Source organism: Asparagus officinalis, chromosome 8 (assembly GCF_001876935.1).
Source record: "Asparagus officinalis chromosome 8, Aspof.V1, whole genome shotgun sequence".
NCBI lineage: Eukaryota > Viridiplantae > Streptophyta > Magnoliopsida > Asparagales > Asparagaceae > Asparagus > Asparagus officinalis.
In genome coordinates, this window is record NC_033801.1 from 78,460,850 (window position 1) to 78,480,189 (window position 19,340).

At 36.0% G+C, this 19,340-nt stretch overlaps 1 protein-coding gene across 4 annotated transcripts in view; it reads left to right on the forward strand.

Moving 5' to 3' along the window:
• LOC109820297 (tip elongation aberrant protein 1-like) overlaps positions 1-19,340 on the forward strand; it is a 40,043-nt gene that overhangs the window by 7,672 nt on the left and 13,031 nt on the right. For 3 of the 4 annotated variants that reach the window (XR_002241794.1, XM_020386425.1, XM_020386427.1), the window contains exons 4-5: positions 15,783-15,935; positions 17,822-17,974. Coding sequence is in view for 3 of the 4 variants with exons in the window: in XM_020386425.1 (XP_020242014.1) it covers positions 15,783-15,935; positions 17,822-17,974 (306 nt within the window). In the remaining variant the exon portion in view is untranslated. The remainder of the gene's footprint in view (positions 1-15,782; positions 15,936-17,821; positions 17,975-19,340) is intronic. The other variant, XM_020386428.1, reaches the window with a different exon arrangement.

Consider the following 19,340-nt stretch of genomic DNA (forward strand, 5'->3'; position numbering starts at 1 on the left):
TGGCGGCAGCATCCTCTTAGGTCAGGTAGAATTAGGGTTAGGGTTTTAATTAATTAATTAAATAATTAGATTAATTAGTATAACTATCATTTATTATTTGAGTTATATAACCCTATAACCCATTAAGATAGACTCGATCCAATATTTAATAGACCCGACCTGCTACAGTAATGGATTTGATCCATTAAAATTCTGACCCAACCCATTATGAAAACTCATTAATTTCCAGACCCGACCCATTACAGTTTTGACCATTCATTTTATTTTGGTCGCTATAGATCCGTTTTAAGTCCGATTTGAGCCCATAAATATTCGTTGGAAAGATTATTCTGTGTACTTTTCAACTATACAATTTTTATTTTTATTTTATAAAGTTTTAATATAGAAATTTAGACAATTCATAAAAAATTATTGTATGCACATAAAGATAATTGATTTACCCTGATTATATCCTTAATTCAGGTGGGGTAAATATTTGGGTTCATGATAAAATAGATTACAATATTAGATCAACCTATGGGGTTAAGATAGATCAGTAAAACAGTCACTTAGAAATTATGATAGAGTAGTGTCTTGTCCAAAGACGACCAACCTTTTATAATACCCTAATTTTTTAATATTGAGTTTAGTCTTATTTGGACTGGAAGGTTGCACTTACCTGTGGATGGACTACTAGTCTTGTCCAAATGTGTCTAGGAAATCCCCTACAGGATAAGTGGTGCAGGATAGTTAAAACATGTCAGTGAGAGGAGGATAACCCTATTGCCCAAAGGTTAGGAAGTGTTCAAATCAAACTAACGTTATGTAGGCTAGTCCTGTAGGTGATTATATATCACATTTAGGGGAGGGGCGAATAGTATATTAAATCACTTGCCCAAAAGTGTGATGAGATGATGCACCCTCCTATCCCACAGAGTGGAAGGTTGCATACGAAAAATACTCTGACCCATCCATTCTAACCCTAAATTGGATGTAGAGATATTAAAGTTAATAAAATTAAAGGTCTCATTTGATTTGTACGTCCATGGCTTAATATAGATGGACGGACAGTTTATCCAGAAGCCTCTGACTGGGATTGAGCCCCTCACCGGTTCCAACTATGACAACTGGAAGATGCAAGTTGAAATAGTATTTGGGTGTCTTGACTACGACTATGTTCTCACTGAAGATAAGCCAGAAGAGCCTGATGAGTCAAGTCTATTTGAAAAGAAATCTCATGCTAAGTGGGTCAAAGCTAACAAGCTTGCAATGTTGATCATTAGAGCATCGGTGGACCAGACTTCGTGAGGGTTTTTGGCTTGCGAAACTGCTAAGGAATTGCTTGAGACCATCAAGAAGCAGTTTGAGGGATCCGTTAGAGCGAGATAGTACAGTTATCTGGTCAAACTCATTAATCTGAAATATGATGGAAGTGATGATGTTCGTCTGCACATTTTGAAGGTCTCTCAGTTGATTATTCGTCTCAGGGAGTTAGGACTTCAGTTAGAGGATGATCTGATGGTTCATTTTGCAGTTGCTTCTCTACCAAGCAAATTTAACACTTTTAAAGTGAACTATAGTTCTCAAGACAGGAAATGAGACTTGAATGAGCTTATTGTTGTATGTGTTGCTAAAACTGAGATGTCAAATCTGGCACATGGCAAGCTTGGACCAAATAAGGCAGGAAAGAAATTCTTCAAGAATCAAGGGCATAATAATGGGAAAAAGTTTTTCGGCAATCTTTCAACTGTTTGTAGCACTTCTTCAGCAAGAGAAATGGTTGAATGTTTTTTCTGCAAGAAATCTGATCATATGAGGAGAGACTATCTGAAGTATAAGCAGTGGCTGAAGAAGAAGGGAGGTAGGGATTTTGTTCATGTTTGTTGTGAAACAAATTTAGTTGATGTTCTCTCAAATTCTTAGTGGATTGATTCTGGTGCCTTTGTGCATATTTCAACTTCATTACAATGAATAATCCACAGTAGGAAGGCAAGGGAAAATGAGCAGCTATTTTTGGAAAACTCGCAGCCTTTGGAGGTGGAGCTCGTTAGGACTTTCAGTCTGCTCTTAGATTCTGGAGTTTTCTTAATTTATCAGACACTTTCTATGTACCTTCTATGAGAAGGAATCTTATTTCAGTTTCTAGACTTTCTGGATCTGGTTATAGCTTTGTTTTTGAGAATAATTTTGTTTCTATTAGAAAAGGTTTGGATGTTATCAGACATGATTTCTTAATTGACGGTCTTTATAGATTAAATCTGGATGCATCTTTTATTCCCCTCTCTGTATGTCTGTGAATTCATCTTCTTCTGGTACAAAGCGTCCTAGGCTTAATAGTAATTCTTCCATACTTTGACATCGAAGATTGAGACATGCTTCAAGAAAGCGATTGTAATCCTTAGTTAAGTCTGGTGTTCTTGAACAGTTAGATTTCTCTAATTTTGGTAATGGTGTTGATTGTATCAAGGGAAAGATGACTAAATTGAGAAAATTTGAAGCCTCCAGGAGTGAAAGTCTCATTGACCTCATTCATACAAATATTTGTGGTTCTTTTCTAACTCCCTCTTATGGTGGTCAGCGATACTTCATCTCCTTCATAGATGATTTTTCGCGTTATGCCTATATTTTTTCTTCACCACAAATATGAGGCACTGGATGTTTTCAAGATCTTTTAAGCTGAAGTTAAAAAACAGTTAGAAAGAAAGATCAAATTTGTGCGTTCTGATCGAGGTGGGGAATTCTATGGTAAAAACGATCAGGACGGAACAAATCATGGTCCCTTCATCGAGTACTTGAGGTCACAATGCATTGTTTCTCAGTACACTCCCAGGTTCTCCGCAACAAAATGGAGTACCTGCAAGAAAAAATCGTACTTATCAAGGTGCTGTTCGCAGCATGATGAGTCATTTAGATTTGTCTGAAAGTTTTTGGGGTGAAACATTAAAGATAGTTGTATATGTCATAAATCGTCTCCCTTGTAAGGCAGTAGCTGAGACCTCGTTCAAGCTTTGGACTAGCAGTGATCCTAGTCTTGGTCAACTGCGTGTTTGGGGATGTCCAGCAGATGCGCGGCTTTATAATTCAGACATTAAGAAATTAGAAGCCCAAACAGTGTTGTGTCATTTTATCGGCTATCCTGTAAGATCTAAGGGCTACAGGTTCTATTGTTCTTCTCGGTCTACCCAGTTCTTCGAGACACAACATGCTGAGTTTCTGGAAGACTTTAATGCTTCTTCAGAACATCGTGGTCTAAGTTTTGAGGAAGTTTTAGAAGATGAGCAGTCGTTTCCCTTATTAGATGTTATCTCTAGATTCCCTGCTTTTCCAGATAGCATTCCACCTCCTCCACCAGTTCAAGAAACCTTTGTATCTGTGGAAGAGCCACAACCTGTTAGAAGAATCTCTAGAGTAAGAAGATCTGTCATACCTAATGACTATGAAGTCTATCTTCAGGAAAGTGGATGCATTGATCCAGAATTTGATGATCCCTCATCATACTCAGAAGCTAGAGACAATATTCATGCAGCTGATTAGTTGAAAACTATGGAAGAAGAGCTTCAGTCAATGGAAAAGAACTATGTTTGGGAGTTGGTATCTTTACCGAACAAAGCTAGAGCGATGGAATGTAAATATGTCTTCAAGACCAAAAGAGATTCTCAAGGAAACATTGAGAGATCCAAGGTCAGGCTAGTGGCCAAGGGTTTAAAACAGAGAGAAGGGATTGACTACGTCTACACTTTTTCTCCGGTATCTAAGAAAGATTCTCTCAGCATAGTTCTTGCTCTCGTCGCCCATTTTGATCTTGAGCTCCATCAGATGGATGTCAAGACGACATTTGTGAATGGAGATCTGAATGAGTAAATCTTTATGTTACAGCCTGAAGGGTTTGCAGTTAAGGGAGATCTGGTTTGCAGATTGAAGAAGTCAATATATGATCTCAAACAGGCTTCTAGACAGTGGTACTTAAAATTTCATCAAGTAATAACATCAAATGACTTCCGAGAGAATCCTGTCGATTGCTGCATATACCTCAAAATCAGTGGGAGCCGATTCCTCATTCTAGTATTTTATGTAGATGATATATTGCTTGCCAGCAGCGATATTCATCTCCTACATGAGACTAATGATTTTCTTTCGAGACATTTTGATATGAAAGACCTCGGAGATGCTCATTATGTTTTGGGTATCAAGATCCATAGAGATCGGGCTAAAAGTTTGTTGGGCTTATCTCAAAGGGCTTATATTGAGAAAGTCCTTCAGCGATATGGCATGGAGTTTTGTGCACCACGTGAAACCCCAGTTATCAAAGGAGATATGTTCAACAAATCTCAATGCCCGCGAAATAAAGTTGAGCGTAGGCTCATGAACTTTGAGGAGTATGTCTCTGCAGTTGGGAGTCTAATGTATGCGGTGTCATGCGTCAGGCCAGACATCAGTTATATCGTGGGAATATTGGACAGGTTTCAGCAAAATCCTGGTATAGCTTATTGGAAAGCTTTAAAGAAGGTTTTGCGGTATTTACAGATGACCAATGATTTTATGTTGGTCTACAGAAGGTCTGAAAATTTAGAAGTCGTCGGTTATTCATGTTCAGATTTCGCAGGATGTGCTGATAGCAAGAAATCAACATCAGGTTATATATTTCTGCTTGCTGGAGGAGCAGTTTTTTGAAAAGTGCCAAGCAGTTCTTAGTGACGACATCCACTATGGAGGTAGAGTATGTTGCTGTTTTTGAAGTAACATTGCACGCCTTTTGGCTTAAGAATTTCATTAGTGAACTAAAGGTGGTGGATTCCATTCAGAGATCAGTAAAGTTGTATTGTTACAATCAGACAGTCGTACAGTTTGTAAAGAACAGGAACTTTTCCAGCAGGTAGCAGGAATAAGCATATCGGTGTGAAGTACTTGTTAGTTCTTGATAAGGTCGAACAAGGATTGATTGAGTTTCCTCATCTGTCGACTCAGTTGATGATTGCTGATCCCTTGACCTTCTCTAGGGCTCTTCAAGGGACATGTCTCCAATATGGGTGTTTTATAGTCTTTCGATTCTATATGATCAGTGAGATTTAGTTGTAGTAGTTTTGTTTTATTTTCAAGTACTATATTATGGATTGCTTTGAGCTCATAAAGAAACTATTATGCTGATTTTGTTAACAGTTTGATTTTTTTAAGCATTGTGTTATTGGTCATTGTTGCTTGATATATATATATATCTTTAGCGTAAAGAGTTTCAAGTTAATCGTAAAGAAACTCGAATTAAAGATAGTGGTCCATAGAATCATAAAGGTTAAAGTAAAAAGACTCTTAAATTTGTGCAGAAGCTGAATGTGATTGGACATCATATTTGAGGCTTTCGTTCTGGACCAAAGGTGATGGTTTTCACATGATGGATGCCGGTAAAAGTTTCAAAACGACATACACGTTTGTGTATGTTATAGAGGACACTTAAGGGCGTACATCGGATTTGACCATATGGGATGTACCGCTCTATTACACTCCACTAAAACCATCATAAGGAAAATGTCTTTAGAACATTAGCGGTATTAGCGGTTGGACCGTAGAGTGACTTTGTGCTATATTAGAGCATATAGTATTTTCACGATCAACCATTAGTGATATTTTTGTTTTAAGGAAATGTTTCGAAAACTATCCTAATTAGAATCATGGCGACAAGTTGTTTTCTAAAATAAATAGGTGCGCACCCGACTTTAAAAGTTTTTAAAAATTTAAATGTTTTTTAAATTAAAATGAGGTATGTTGTGCCAAGTGGGAGATTGTTGGGTTCGATTAATCCAACAAACCCATGTGGCCCAATCTATTCGTTTTTTAATTTGATTTAAAATTATCATCGATTCAAGTTAGAATCAGGATGCTAATCACATGGTCTGATTAGACAGTTTCATGTTTATCAAGTTGGGTGGTTATCTTGAATATCTAACAGATAGAATCGATCGGAGTGTAATCCCACGGTTATGATTAAATCATGATGGATAGGGTTAATCACAATCTATTTAAGGGTGGGAGTCCATTCTCTCAACCGTACGCAGAAAAGAGACCAAATTCCCATCGTTGGCTACGGGAGGAGAGAGGAGAAGACTTTCATTGTTTTCGACGGTGAACGATAACTTTAATTTGAATTTCTAGTTTAACTTTTCATGTCTAGATCGTTAAATAATCCAACACACCTGTATACTGTATCTTGATATCTCAGCATCAATGATCTAAGAGATGGATCATCGTCCTTAAAAAAAAAGGACAAATAGAGTATACATTAGTCTTGCCAAAGTGATGATGTCATATCTTAACACTTCATTGAATAGGAACATTTTAGAATATACATTAGCGACTAATCAGATCTCTTCTTCATTACGATCACTATCAAAATTTCTGATAGTCTAGTATCACACTAAGGACTTTATCTGTATGTAAAAATACCAGATAAATACTGACCAAAATAACATACTATCATTTTGAACAAGAATGTTATATTCATATAGGTCCTATTATAATATACAATTATTGCCTGCAGTGCATCTATATCTAATAAATTCTCACTTGCAATAAAGCCAATTATTGTAGTATCTAATATCCAATAGCTCAACAAGTTTTTCAAATTGTGTACGAGCAATTACCTTTGTGAATGGATCTGCTATATTATCTTTTGTGTCAATTCTTTCAATCTTTATCTCTTGGCGATCAACTATCTCCCTGATTAAGTGATACTTCCTCAGAATGTGTCTGGACTTATGGTGAGACCGGGGTTCCTTTGTCAGAGCTATTGCAGCATTACTATAGGTATGTTGTGCCAAGTGGGAGATTGTTGGGTTCGATTAATCCAACAAACCCATGTGGCCCAATCTATTCGTTTTTTAATTTGATTTAAAATTATCATCGATTCAAGTTAGAATCAGGATGCTAATCACATGGTCTGATTAGACAGTTTCATGTTTATCAAGTTGGGTGGTTATCTTGAATATCTAACAGATAGAATCGATCGGAGTGTAATCCCACGGTTATGATTAAATCATGATGGATAGGGTTAATCACAATCTATTTAAGGGTGGGAGTCCATTCTCTCAACCGTACGCAGAAAAGAGACCAAATTCCCATCGTTGGCTACGGGAGGAGAGAGGAGAAGACTTTCATTGTTTTCGACGGTGAACGATAACTTTAATTTGAATTTCTAGTTTAACTTTTCATGTCTAGATCGTTAAATAATCCAACACACCTGTATACTGTATCTTGATATCTCAGCATCAATGATCTAAGAGATGGATCATCGTCCTTAAAAAAAAAGGACAAATAGAGTATACATTAGTCTTGCCAAAGTGATGATGTCATATCTTAACACTTCATTGAATAGGAACATTTTAGAATATACATTAGCGACTAATCAGATCTCTTCTTCATTACGATCACTATCAAAATTTCTGATAGTCTAGTATCACACTAAGGACTTTATCTGTATGTAAAAATACCAGATAAATACTGACCAAAATAACATACTATCATTTTGAACAAGAATGTTATATTCATATAGGTCCTATTATAATATACAATTATTGCCTGCAGTGCATCTATATCTAATAAATTCTCACTTGCAATAAAGCCAATTATTGTAGTATCTAATATCCAATAGCTCAACAAGTTTTTCAAATTGTGTACGAGCAATTACCTTTGTGAATGGATCTGCTATATTATCTTTTGTGTCTATTCTTTCAATCTTTATCTCTTGGCGATCAATCATCTCCCTGATTAAGTGATACTTCCTCAGAATGTGTCTGGACTTTTGATGAGACCAGGTTTTCTTTGTCAGAGCTAATGCAACATTACTATCATAATATAAAGATACTGGATCTTTAATGGTGAGAACAACTTTTAGCTCTGAAAAGAACTTTATTTTTCAAAGCAGCTTCTTTAGCTGCATCATTTGCCGCAATGTATTCGGCTTTACTTGGAATCCTATTCAGTAAGTGTGCTGCTGTTTCTAACGCATACACCCAGAATAAAAAAGGTAACTCAGCGTTACTCATCATGGAACGTACCATATCTAATAGGGTACGATTCCCCCTTTCTGACACGTTGTTAAACTGTGGTGTAAAGAGTGGAGTCACCTGAGAATCCTATTCTCTTTCAAAAACCCCTAAGAATTCCGAGCTCAAGTATTCACCTCCTCGATTTGATCGAAGAATTTTAACTTTCTTGCTCGTTTGATTCTCTACTTTATATTTGTACTCGATAAATTTCTCAAATGCTTCAAACTTGTACTTCATCAAAAACACATGTCCAAATCTTAAAAATCATCAGTAAAAGTAATAAGGTAGGAGTAGCCATCTTTGGTCATTGTAGACATAAGACCGCATACATCACTATGTATCAGTCCTGAGAGTTTTGTAACTCTTGCTCCAGTTCCCGTAAATGGAGTCTTGGTCATTTTGCCTTTAAGACAAGACTTGCAAGTATCATAAGAGTCAAAGTCAAATGGATCTAAATATATATGCTTATGTAGCTCGCCAAGTATATCTTTATTAATGTGACCAAGTCAATAATGCCATAAAAAAGCGTCGTACATAACTGAGTGTTTTCTTTTATAAGTGTGATGAGTATTCAGAATTGTGTTTTGATTAAGAATATAGATGCCATTGCACAATGTTCCATAAGCAATCAACCTTTAATTAAATATGATATTTATAACATTATTCTCTAACTTGAATATATATCCATCTTTATCTAATAAAGATATGGATATAATATTACACATAATAGTTGGTACAAAATAGCAGATATTTAAAATCAAAATATTTTATTTGGCAAAGCCAGATGAAAATTCCCTACTGCAAGTGCTCCAACTATTGCATCATTACCAATTTGTAGGGCCATCTCTCCAGCTTTAAGTTTTCTATAACTTTTTAGCCCTTGTAACAAATTACAGATGTGAGATCCTGATCTGATATTTAATACTCAATATGTAGGATTTATAGAAAAACAATTCTGATTAACAAACACACCTGAAGATGAAGCAACAACTTGCTTTTTATTGTTGAGTGAGGTTAGGAATTCTGGGTAGTTTCTTTTCTAGTGTCCTAACTTGTGACTAAAAGCATTCTGTTATCGTCATTTTTGCCTCACTTTTATCCTTTTTGACAGCCTTCTTAACACTTGGTATAGTAATTTTCTTCATTTCCTTTCTCTTCGTAACCGGTTGCTAGACGAGGAAGAAGATTGTCCTATAGCTAAGGCTGATGTTTATCCCTTTTTCACAGAATTTTCCTTCTGTCTTAACAAATTAAGCAGGACAGGAAGAGTGGGCTCCAGATCCATCATTAAGAACTGTGGTATGAATCGAGAGTAGGTTGGTGTCAAGGATTGCAGAATGATATCTGTATATCTATCTGCGCCTAGGCTTGCGTTCAAAAGTTTAAGCTCATTAACATAGACGATCATTTTGAGGACGTGGTCTCCAACAGAAGATCCCATAGTCATTTTCATCTGGAACAAATTCCTAGACGTCGCGTACAACATTTGTTGCGGCTGCTCGCCATGCAGTTCTTCTGTATTACGAAATATGGATCTTACATCCATATTTTTATGTTGCCTCTGATGGACTAAATCCATAGAGGCAATTGTGAGGTATTGATCAAGTAAACAATCTCTATCCCACTTTATGCGGTTTTTAGTGTCCGGTACAGTGGGTTCTAGGGCTAAAACGGGTTCTAGTGTTGTAAGAACATATGCTACTTTGTCATTAGTTAGGGTAATTTTTACATTACTCAACCAGTCTTTGTAATTAAGACCGGTTAACTTGTTCTGTTTTAATATGAGTTTTAAGCCAGATATTATGACCTGAAAGAGAAAAACATAAAAATATTTTAGCAGATGTTCAATACATAAAATAGATTTGTTTTATTTTTATCTAAGTTATGTCTCCCGCTATTTTTCGGGTTCCTCAAAACCTTATAAGATGTAATCGGAAAGCAACCCCTTATTTTTAAGTGGGATCAAGATCCAATTATCATTGAATGCATCAACTTTGACGTAAGCCAACAAATTAATACATTCAATAATTGATAGACAACTTTTGTCTTTTACACTCCTGTAATTCTTGGTATGATTTTACTCATAGTCTTTTATGACCTTGACGTAAGCCAACAAATTATAAAATGCTAGTCAAGTTTGGATCCATCATTTTTTGATTGGCTTAAATTTAACTTGTGCAAACTCTTGGTGTAAGTCAACAAAGTCGCATAATCAATTTAAGCTATCCTTATATCTTATATACAGATAAATACTATTTAGCCATAAAATAGTTCTGTCTTGACGTAAGCCAACAAACATAGTATTTATAAGCTTAATAGTATTTAACTGAAATAATGGAGGGCTACGGACGATTTCATAAATCTTTTACCGTAATTAAACTTGATATAAAAGATTTATATTTTTATACTTGCAACATTTAAACTAGCCAGGTAAGCGCAAGATTGATGAGAAGGTTCCGAGCGATTCACTAGGAATATTCATCGGATCTTTATTAAGTAATCACCGTTCTTTAAGAATATAGCGGGAAAGATTGGGCATCACCCCTAATCTTTAGTTGGGTATCACCCCATGAGTTATATCTCATAATCACTTTCCTAGATACTAGTTAAAAGTTTGTTCTAAATATATATATTTTTTAACTATTTTAGGTTTATTTATCTTTCACACTAACGCGATGTTAATGTTGATCTCACCACTCTATGGTCAATAAACTCTTATTGTTATGTCTCACAGAGATTAAAATTACTTTTTATAATAAAAACTATTCTCTAGTGATATATATAATTGGGGCACAACCAACATATCAACATATGTAAAAGCAATATGAAATAGTAGTGGACAACTAAAAAATTAAATGCAACTACACTAATTACATTTTGACAAGTCATTTGCAACTCCTTGTAGTGCTATCTCCTTTGCAAAATATTTATTATTACAATCACATAAACATAGGACGTGTGAGGCCCATTTATAATGAAAAAACTATCTCGAAGGATGGGTAATAATATTGCATTGAATATAAAACAAAAAGCTATAAATAAAATAACTTAACTAAACAACTATACCCCCACACCCGAATAAGAACCTATACCCGTAGGCGTAGCCCATGATCGGTGAGCAATGGCCTAAAACCCGTAGGTGTAGCCCATGCTTAGGGAGGGAAGATGTCGTAAAAAATATTACATTTCTAGCTTTACTATATCAATACAAAAAAATGTAAGAGAATTGTTCATTACCATTCATAAACATAACATCCACGCAAGATGATAAAGCATATAACTTAATCAACATTAAGAAATATGCATGCATCTACTTATACAATAAATTGAAAAACTAGATAACATAGAGATTAGCCAAACTCAAATAGGACTATCATGCTTCTAACATACAACTACACTAGTTATGATCAAGTGTTATGCAATTTATACAAGTGTTATTACTAAAGCTAATGAACCAAAAATCACATTTTTGAATCAACTTGTGTAACTAATTACAAAACAACTTGAATTAATAAGCTAGTTTTATCTTTGAATTAAACTAGTAATTAGAAGCAAGAATAAAGACCCCTATGAGTTAGATATGTATGTAAAGATTCAATTAGATGGAACTATGGCTCTGATACTATTAAGGAAATTTGTGCTAAATCTACATGCAAAATACGCAGCGAAAGTATGTATGTACAAAAATACTAAACATGTAGAGAGCATGAAATTCACACAAGGACCTTCCTAATTAAATCTAACATGATCCCTATAAAAAGAGAGCATCCAAGAGTTTCAAAAGCTTACTTTCGAAGGGTGATTTGATGGTAAATCGAACAACCCCCAGCTCGTTCTCCTTGTTATAGTAAACCTCCTTATAGTGAATCTCCAAAACTTTAAGAAAACACGAAAAGAACTAGACGCTTCTTGACACACAAGGCAAGATATCTACCCGGGGTTCTTAAATCCTACTACTTCCTCTTACTCAAGATTGCTAGAGTTTAGTTAGAGGTAGAGCTCTCTTATTCTCTTATGGAAAACAACTTAGTTATTTTTTCATTAACCCTTTAAGAATGAAGAGAGTTCATATATATATAGAGAGAGATATGTCATGACATCACTGACTCATCTTATGAGTCATGCCATTAGTCATCAATAATAATGATTTATCTAATGAGTCATGCAATGACTCATCTCATGAGTCATGCCATCAATCATCAAATGTCAAAACTATATACTTAAAATTATGTTCCCAAGCCATACCACTTAATGACTCATCCCATGATTTATTAATCATAGTATAATATGGTATCTCATAAAAATACGGTATTAGCTCGATAGTTTGACATGATTTGACGAATAGACCGTACTATATGGTATTTACAAGGTTTTAAATATCGGCCGATAATCCGATATTATCGCCGAGTTATCGGATTTGGGAGCTTTCCGCTAGGATAAGTAGGATTTTTAATCGGTTATCGTTTTTTGAGGTTTATCGGCGATAAAGGTACTTATCGGCCGATAAGTAGGTTCTAAATATCAGCTTTATCGGCCGATAAGTAGGATTTGGGAGCTTTTACTTTCTTTTGGGTTTCTCTTTGAATGTTTACAAATTATGAACTATTTGTTGCTTTTGGAACTTGGTTGATTGGTGATTAGCTTATGTTTGTTTATGGATATTGATAATGGCTCATAACTACTAAATATCAACTTAGTAAGTTAGTTTATGAATCTCATGATTAAACAATAATTATGTAGATGCGTAGATGGTTCTTCATTCTTGATGTTATCTTATTATTTGCTAGTTTATTATTCCATTTTGACTAACATTATATTATTTTTCAAGCTTATGTTTGTTTATTATTTGCTAGTATATTACTCCGATAAATACTACTTATCCCCGATATATCCCCGATTTCCGCTATCCGATAAGAATTTTGACCGTCCGATAAATCCCCGATAACCGACATTTAAAACCTTAGGTATTTATCACTGAGTGGTCCTGATAAAATTGGGTAAGCATCTTGCAGACCTTTATCACAACTTATACTCGGGTAGTCTTCATGTGTAGCTAGCACCTCTGTTGTACTTGTGGATATGATCCACTCGAGTTTTAAGTTGGGCCCTAGAGTCACATCAAGTGAGTACTTGAATCCTATGAAATTACGGTTTATAGAGAAATACGTATGATTGATGCTCATATATGATTTTTATCAGATACATAAACGGTTATATGTATCAGTAAAATCAGGATGTGTGCTTAAGAAATCAATTCCGAAAATTTTTCCATAAAGTTGACCTTTAGTCAATTGCTTGACTTTTTTGTCAACAGTTGATTTTTAGTCAACTGGTTGACATTTTGGTTATATGATGACTTCTTGGTTAAAGATTGAAAAAATACTGAATACCGTATTTTTATGAAAATCAAATACCGTAATAATACTATGATTAATGAGTCATGGGATGAGTCATTAAGTGGTATGGTTTGGGAACATGGTTTTGAGCACATAGTTTTGACATTTGATAATTGATGACATGACTCTTGAGTTGAGTCATTGCATGACTCATTAAATGAATCATTATTATTGGTGACTCATGGCATGACTCATAAGATGAGTCATTGATGTCATGACATATATCTCTCTCTATATATATGAACTCTCTTTATTCTTAAAGGGTTAATAAAAAAATGGCTAAGTTGTTTTCCATAAGAGACTAAGAGAGCTTTACCTCTTACTAAACTCTAGCAATCTTAAGTAAGAGGAAGTAGTAGGATTTAAGAACCCCGGGGTGGATATCTTGCCTTGTGCCTCAAGAAGCCTCCAAGTTCTTTTCGTGTTTTCTTAAAGTTTTGGAGATCCACTACAAGGAGGTTTACTACAACAGGGAGAACGAGCTAGGGGTTGTTCAATCTACCCTCGAATCACGCTTCGAAAGTAAGCTTTTGAAACTCTTGGACGCTTTCTTTTTATAGTGATCATATTAGATTTAATTAGGATGGTCTTGGTGTGAATTTCATGCTCTCTACATGTTTAGTATTTCTGTACATATATATTTCCGCTGCGTATTTTGCATGTAGATTTAGCACGAATTTCTTTCAAAATACCCATGTATCCTCTCCTTATTCCTTCAAATTCATCTTTTCTCCTCTAATCTTCAACTGGAAAAATGAACACAATTCTTTACTGACTCACTAACTAACTTCCCAGTCGCTTCTATTCCTCTCCCAGTGCCTACTATCTTCACATTTACGATTTACCTTGTGACTTCTCTATTCCAACTTTTTCTCTGTAACATCTAAAGATATAACCTGTCCAACATGACTACAAATCTTCTAACTCCACTATCACCACTGATACCGCCACCAATTTCTTGTCCTTGACCGTATTTGTGAGTTTTACTTTTTCTTCCAATTTTTTGCTACAATTTTTTAAACTAAATCCTTTGTCTAAATAAATGAAACTTAGCATATGGTGCTTATGTGTAATTTATGTGAAACTTGAAGATACTTTTGTAACTAAGCCAGGGCCCATAATAGTATGGAGTTTATAAACAGAGGCAAGAATTGTTCCTGATTAATCCATAAAATGTCTCAAGTTTGAATTTTCATTCCCCTATTCCCATACACACCCACTCACGGCCTCTGCTTCCATCACAACTCACACACACTAAGAAAACAAATAGGCGACGTGAGTTTTCACCTCTAGTGCAGTAGTGCATTTCTGGTCTGGTTAAATACCTCATCATCTATGATGATGTCTGAAAGCATATTTTTACATTCCTATTTATCCCACTAGTTGAGCATCTCTTTTTTAGAAAAGTAACACTTTTATATCATTTTCTTTAGAACTTACGCTTCTAATTCAGGGGTCAACTGGAAAGAACTTGACTGAAAGTGGTTGTGCCAAACCTCAAAAATTATGGTGAGAGGGATATATTTTTGCATTCCAATATCTGGAATATTCTAAAGTTTGGAAACAAAATTATTGTCTTTGGAATACTTTATGCATGTGAAACTTAAAAATAAACGATATTGTGTCATCTTTTCTGACACTGACATTACTCCAACTTAGAATCGAAGTTTATGCTGGATTGGAATTAATTTTCATTGGAAGTCATTAGAAGTGATAGATTAGGAGATTGGGAAAAATTAGTGACAATATGAACTTGCATATCATGGACTCCATGCATGGGAAGAAAATGACTAGGGCCAACCAAGTTAGTTGTCAAGTCATTTTTTTCCTTAACGTTGTGGTTAATGCGACAGTATGAAGATTTCTGGAAATGGAGATGATGAATTCACTGCAGTAGTGGTTTGCTGCGTGGGGTTTAAAGGTTTTGGAAGGTAGTAAGATCAGTGACTAGAGAAGAGTAAACAGATTGATCAGAGAGCTAAGAGAGATTAGAAAGTAGAAACAATGAAAAGTTTATATCCCTCTCTCTGAGTCAGCAATAAGAGAGCAAGTCAGCAACTGAGATGTGAAGATTGATTGAAAAGAGAAGATTGATTTTGACTGGTAGTGGGATATGGCTTTGATAAGGGACACACCCTAGATCTGCTTAAGGAGCAATTTTTCCAATGCCACAAAACAATTTTAGGGTGAATATCCCTGTGAAGAGCAACTGTCGGTGACATGAAACATTATTGTCTTCTTCAGATAAAAAAGTAAAGTAATTTTGCAGTATCCAAGTGAGTATTTGGAACTTCAAGATTTGAGTTGGGAATTATGTATGTTAACATGATAAGAATATTGGTGTTCACTATGTGTTTATGTTTCCTTACAGAAAAATTTATCTGGGAGCGTGCTATCACATCTGGAACCCCACCTTCTCCACGTGATAGTCATACCTGCTCTTCATGGAATAGAAAAATCATCGTTCTCGGTGGTGAAGATCAGTCAGATTGTTATCTATCTGATGTTTACATGCTTGATGCAGGTATCTCTATTCAGATGTCAAGATATATCTTCATGTAATAATTAGTTGTTTTCCCCTTATTTACTAGTAAATTAGTTTTCCTCATTGAAATTGTATGCGTAAGATCTCTTCTAGAAAGTTTTGTATGGTAGTTGACCGTCTGTTTCCTGATCCCCACCCATATTCTATCATTATTTTTTCCCAAGAAAAGCTAGCTAGCTTATGCAGTGATAATTGCTGTGGATTTCTACTCTCTGCATAGTTCTTCCATTCATGATCTTGTTGTCTTAAGTTCCTTTTGCTTCTTGTTTTTGTTGTTTGGTATGTCTGTGTGTGCTTGTTTTTGTGGTGCCTTGGTGTGTATGAGGGTAGAACATGTTCTTTGATGTATGTGTCTAACATTGTGCAGATCGCTTGGTACAGGTCTTTGGTAACATTTTAAAGCTTGCAACTTAACTGAACATTGTTAGACACTGATATCAAATATAATTCCTGTAGCTTCTTGCATGCATGCGTGCATGCGCGCTTTTTTCTGTGTCGGGAGGAACCCCGAAATCCCGTTGAACCATCACCACTGCAAACATGCCCACTGACCCCTAATATAAAGAGCCTCAGGAGGGCCAGGTGGGGCATGTGTGCCTGGACCCAAAGAATCCTCTAATCAGAGATTGAAGATCTTTTAACTCCATTAGGCATTATTTTAACTTAGCCAAGCTTCTGTTGTTGTATGGTGGAGCACCATATGTGGATTACATTAGCAGTTGATGGTGTAAAGTGAGAAATGCAAAGGAGAAGGCCCATTCATATTGTAAATCCACTTCAAATCAAGAAAAATATCTATAGTTTCCTAAGGACGATGGTGGAACAAAACATTGTATAAAACTGTCATATCAGTCTAAATTTATGAATTGAATGGTGTGTGTGTATACACAACTATACATACAAAATTGGTGCTTGGTAGTGATGTGGATGCTTCTGATCCACACATTTAAAGGTGTCCATTTAGAAATGGTCCCCACTTAATTAACCACCCATTAAATGAGTGGTTGAGAAGTGGGCACATCACTACTAAGCATCATTTTTTTGTTTGGTACCAAGCATACCCATTATTCTATATATATATATATATATATATATATATATATATATATGAGATTAATGGGTATCCTTATCATAGGAGGGGATTTCCTCCTTGACGCCTCTAAAATCACATGATTGAGCAACATTATGGATGATCCGCTCCGTCGAACTTGATTTACATATTCTAAAACCCCAACACATCAAGTTTGGGGTGAATCCGTCGTCGTTTGACCCTCCATCGAGCCATGTGAAAAGTTCTATTCATTCAAAACCGTTAAAATTGATACGAGTGGATGAAGGGTCAAACGACGACGGGTTCACCCCAAACTTGGTGTGTTGGGGTTTTAGAATATGTAGATCAAGTTCAACGGAGCGGATCATCCACAATGTCGCTCAATCATGTGATTTTAGAGGCGTCAAGGAGGAAATCCCCTCCTATGACAAGGATACCCATTAATCTCTCTCTCTCTCTCTCTCTCTCTATATATATGCTTGAATTACAGTCCTGCCTCCACTTCGGGACCCCCAATAACCTATGCAAAAAGGGAAAAGAATAAGAATGAACCTGGGAACTACACTTATCTTTTTTCCTTCTTTTCTGCTTCGATAAGGACAGCAGAACCAGCCACGAGCTTAGCCAGCTATATATCAGCCTTAGCCACATTTCTGTGGGACATCCCTTGAATATCTTAAGATTACAACTCTCTGGTATGGATGGTAATGGGATAGTGTTTGATTTAAATTTTCTAATTTGTATAGTTGTGTAATTCACAATATTGTACATATATTTTGAACTGTAGATGTATAACTGTGGCCGTTTTCAACAGAGGCACTAGTATGGAAGCAAGTGAACACTTCAGGACAGATGCTGGCCCCTCGTGCAGGTCATACAACTGTACTAGTGGGAAGTTGCTTGTTTGTATTTGGGGGCTTCACTGATTCCCGGAACCTCTATGACGACCTTCATGTTCTAAATGTTGGTAAGTAGTCTAGTACTTTATGTCAAAAGTCATGCATGGAGTAGTTTTAATTCCTCAGGTAATTAGCTCTTCGTTCATATAGTTGCATCATCTATCTAGTTTGTATAAACTGATATTTCATCCTTTTGCATTTATTTAATATTTTTGAAGTTTAAAGTAAGATTTATGATTTAGAATAGTATAGAAAAATCATTGATAGAAGTTGCCACTTTATGGTTAAAATTCAATCGGTATCTAAATTACGCAGTAGATAAAAGTTGTATAGCGTTCTGTATGTAAGTTTGGCGTGAGATTGCTAATAACAATGTAAGCATCGTGCTGCCTGGTCGTGCTTGTTGACAATTCTTAAACTATCACTGATTCTTAAAGGCTGAGCTTTTACGGAGAAGGCCAATAATATATGTTAAACCTTGCTCAACCTCAACTGTAATTGTTCCTGTATCCTCATTTGGAGTTCTCTAATGGTGGTAAAAAAAATCGATTTCAGAGATGTATGAAATGAGGAATTTAATAAACTTTGCCCCCAACATAAAATGCACCATAGTGTGCGATACTGCCTGAGAATTGAAGCTTTAAAATAGTCGGCCTGTTGTATGTGTCAACCCTTGAGTATCCCAAACTCAAGTTCCCTTCCCTCCTGTTACGCCTAGGGCCTGTGAGCCCATTAGCACATTGTAAGCCGTAGGACTCACTGAGTGCAACACGTTGTTTGGCTCGATCCACTGTCAAAATCTACTAGCCGATTTTGCACTTGACTCTATGATTTGTACCTTTTTTTAAGCCTTGTGAAAGTCCAATGTGGGACTAAATAATAGGGCCTCACAATCACCTCACCTTTAAATATGAGTGTCCTTGTCGCGACATGACCATTGGACCGACCCGGTATCATCACCCGGCAATCTGACTCTAAAAATGACTCCTGCGGGTTCTAGAAGTGGCTCCCACTATGCTCATGCGATGTAGCACTTAGTCTTGTATAGTACTTAGTTCGACACTTCTGGCTTACTAACTACTTAGATGCCATTTGTCATGTCCGAGGCTCATGAGTCTCTTGGCACAGTTTAAGTCGTAGGCTCACTAAGTGTAACACGTTGTTTGGCTCGATCTTCTGCTGAAATCGACTAGCCAATGTGCACTTGACTCCATGGCTTATCTTTTTTGAAAGCCTTTCATTCGGTTGTGAACATCCAATGTGGGACTAAATATCGGGGCCTGACATCTTCGACCTTGAAACAGATTGACTTTGAAATGAAGGCGTAAAGCAAAACCTGACAACAATTAGTATAATGTTGGATGGCTAGATGAATGTACTTTTGCTTGAGAAAGCTGTGATCTCTCTCCTTTCTTCTATATTTTTTCACCTTCT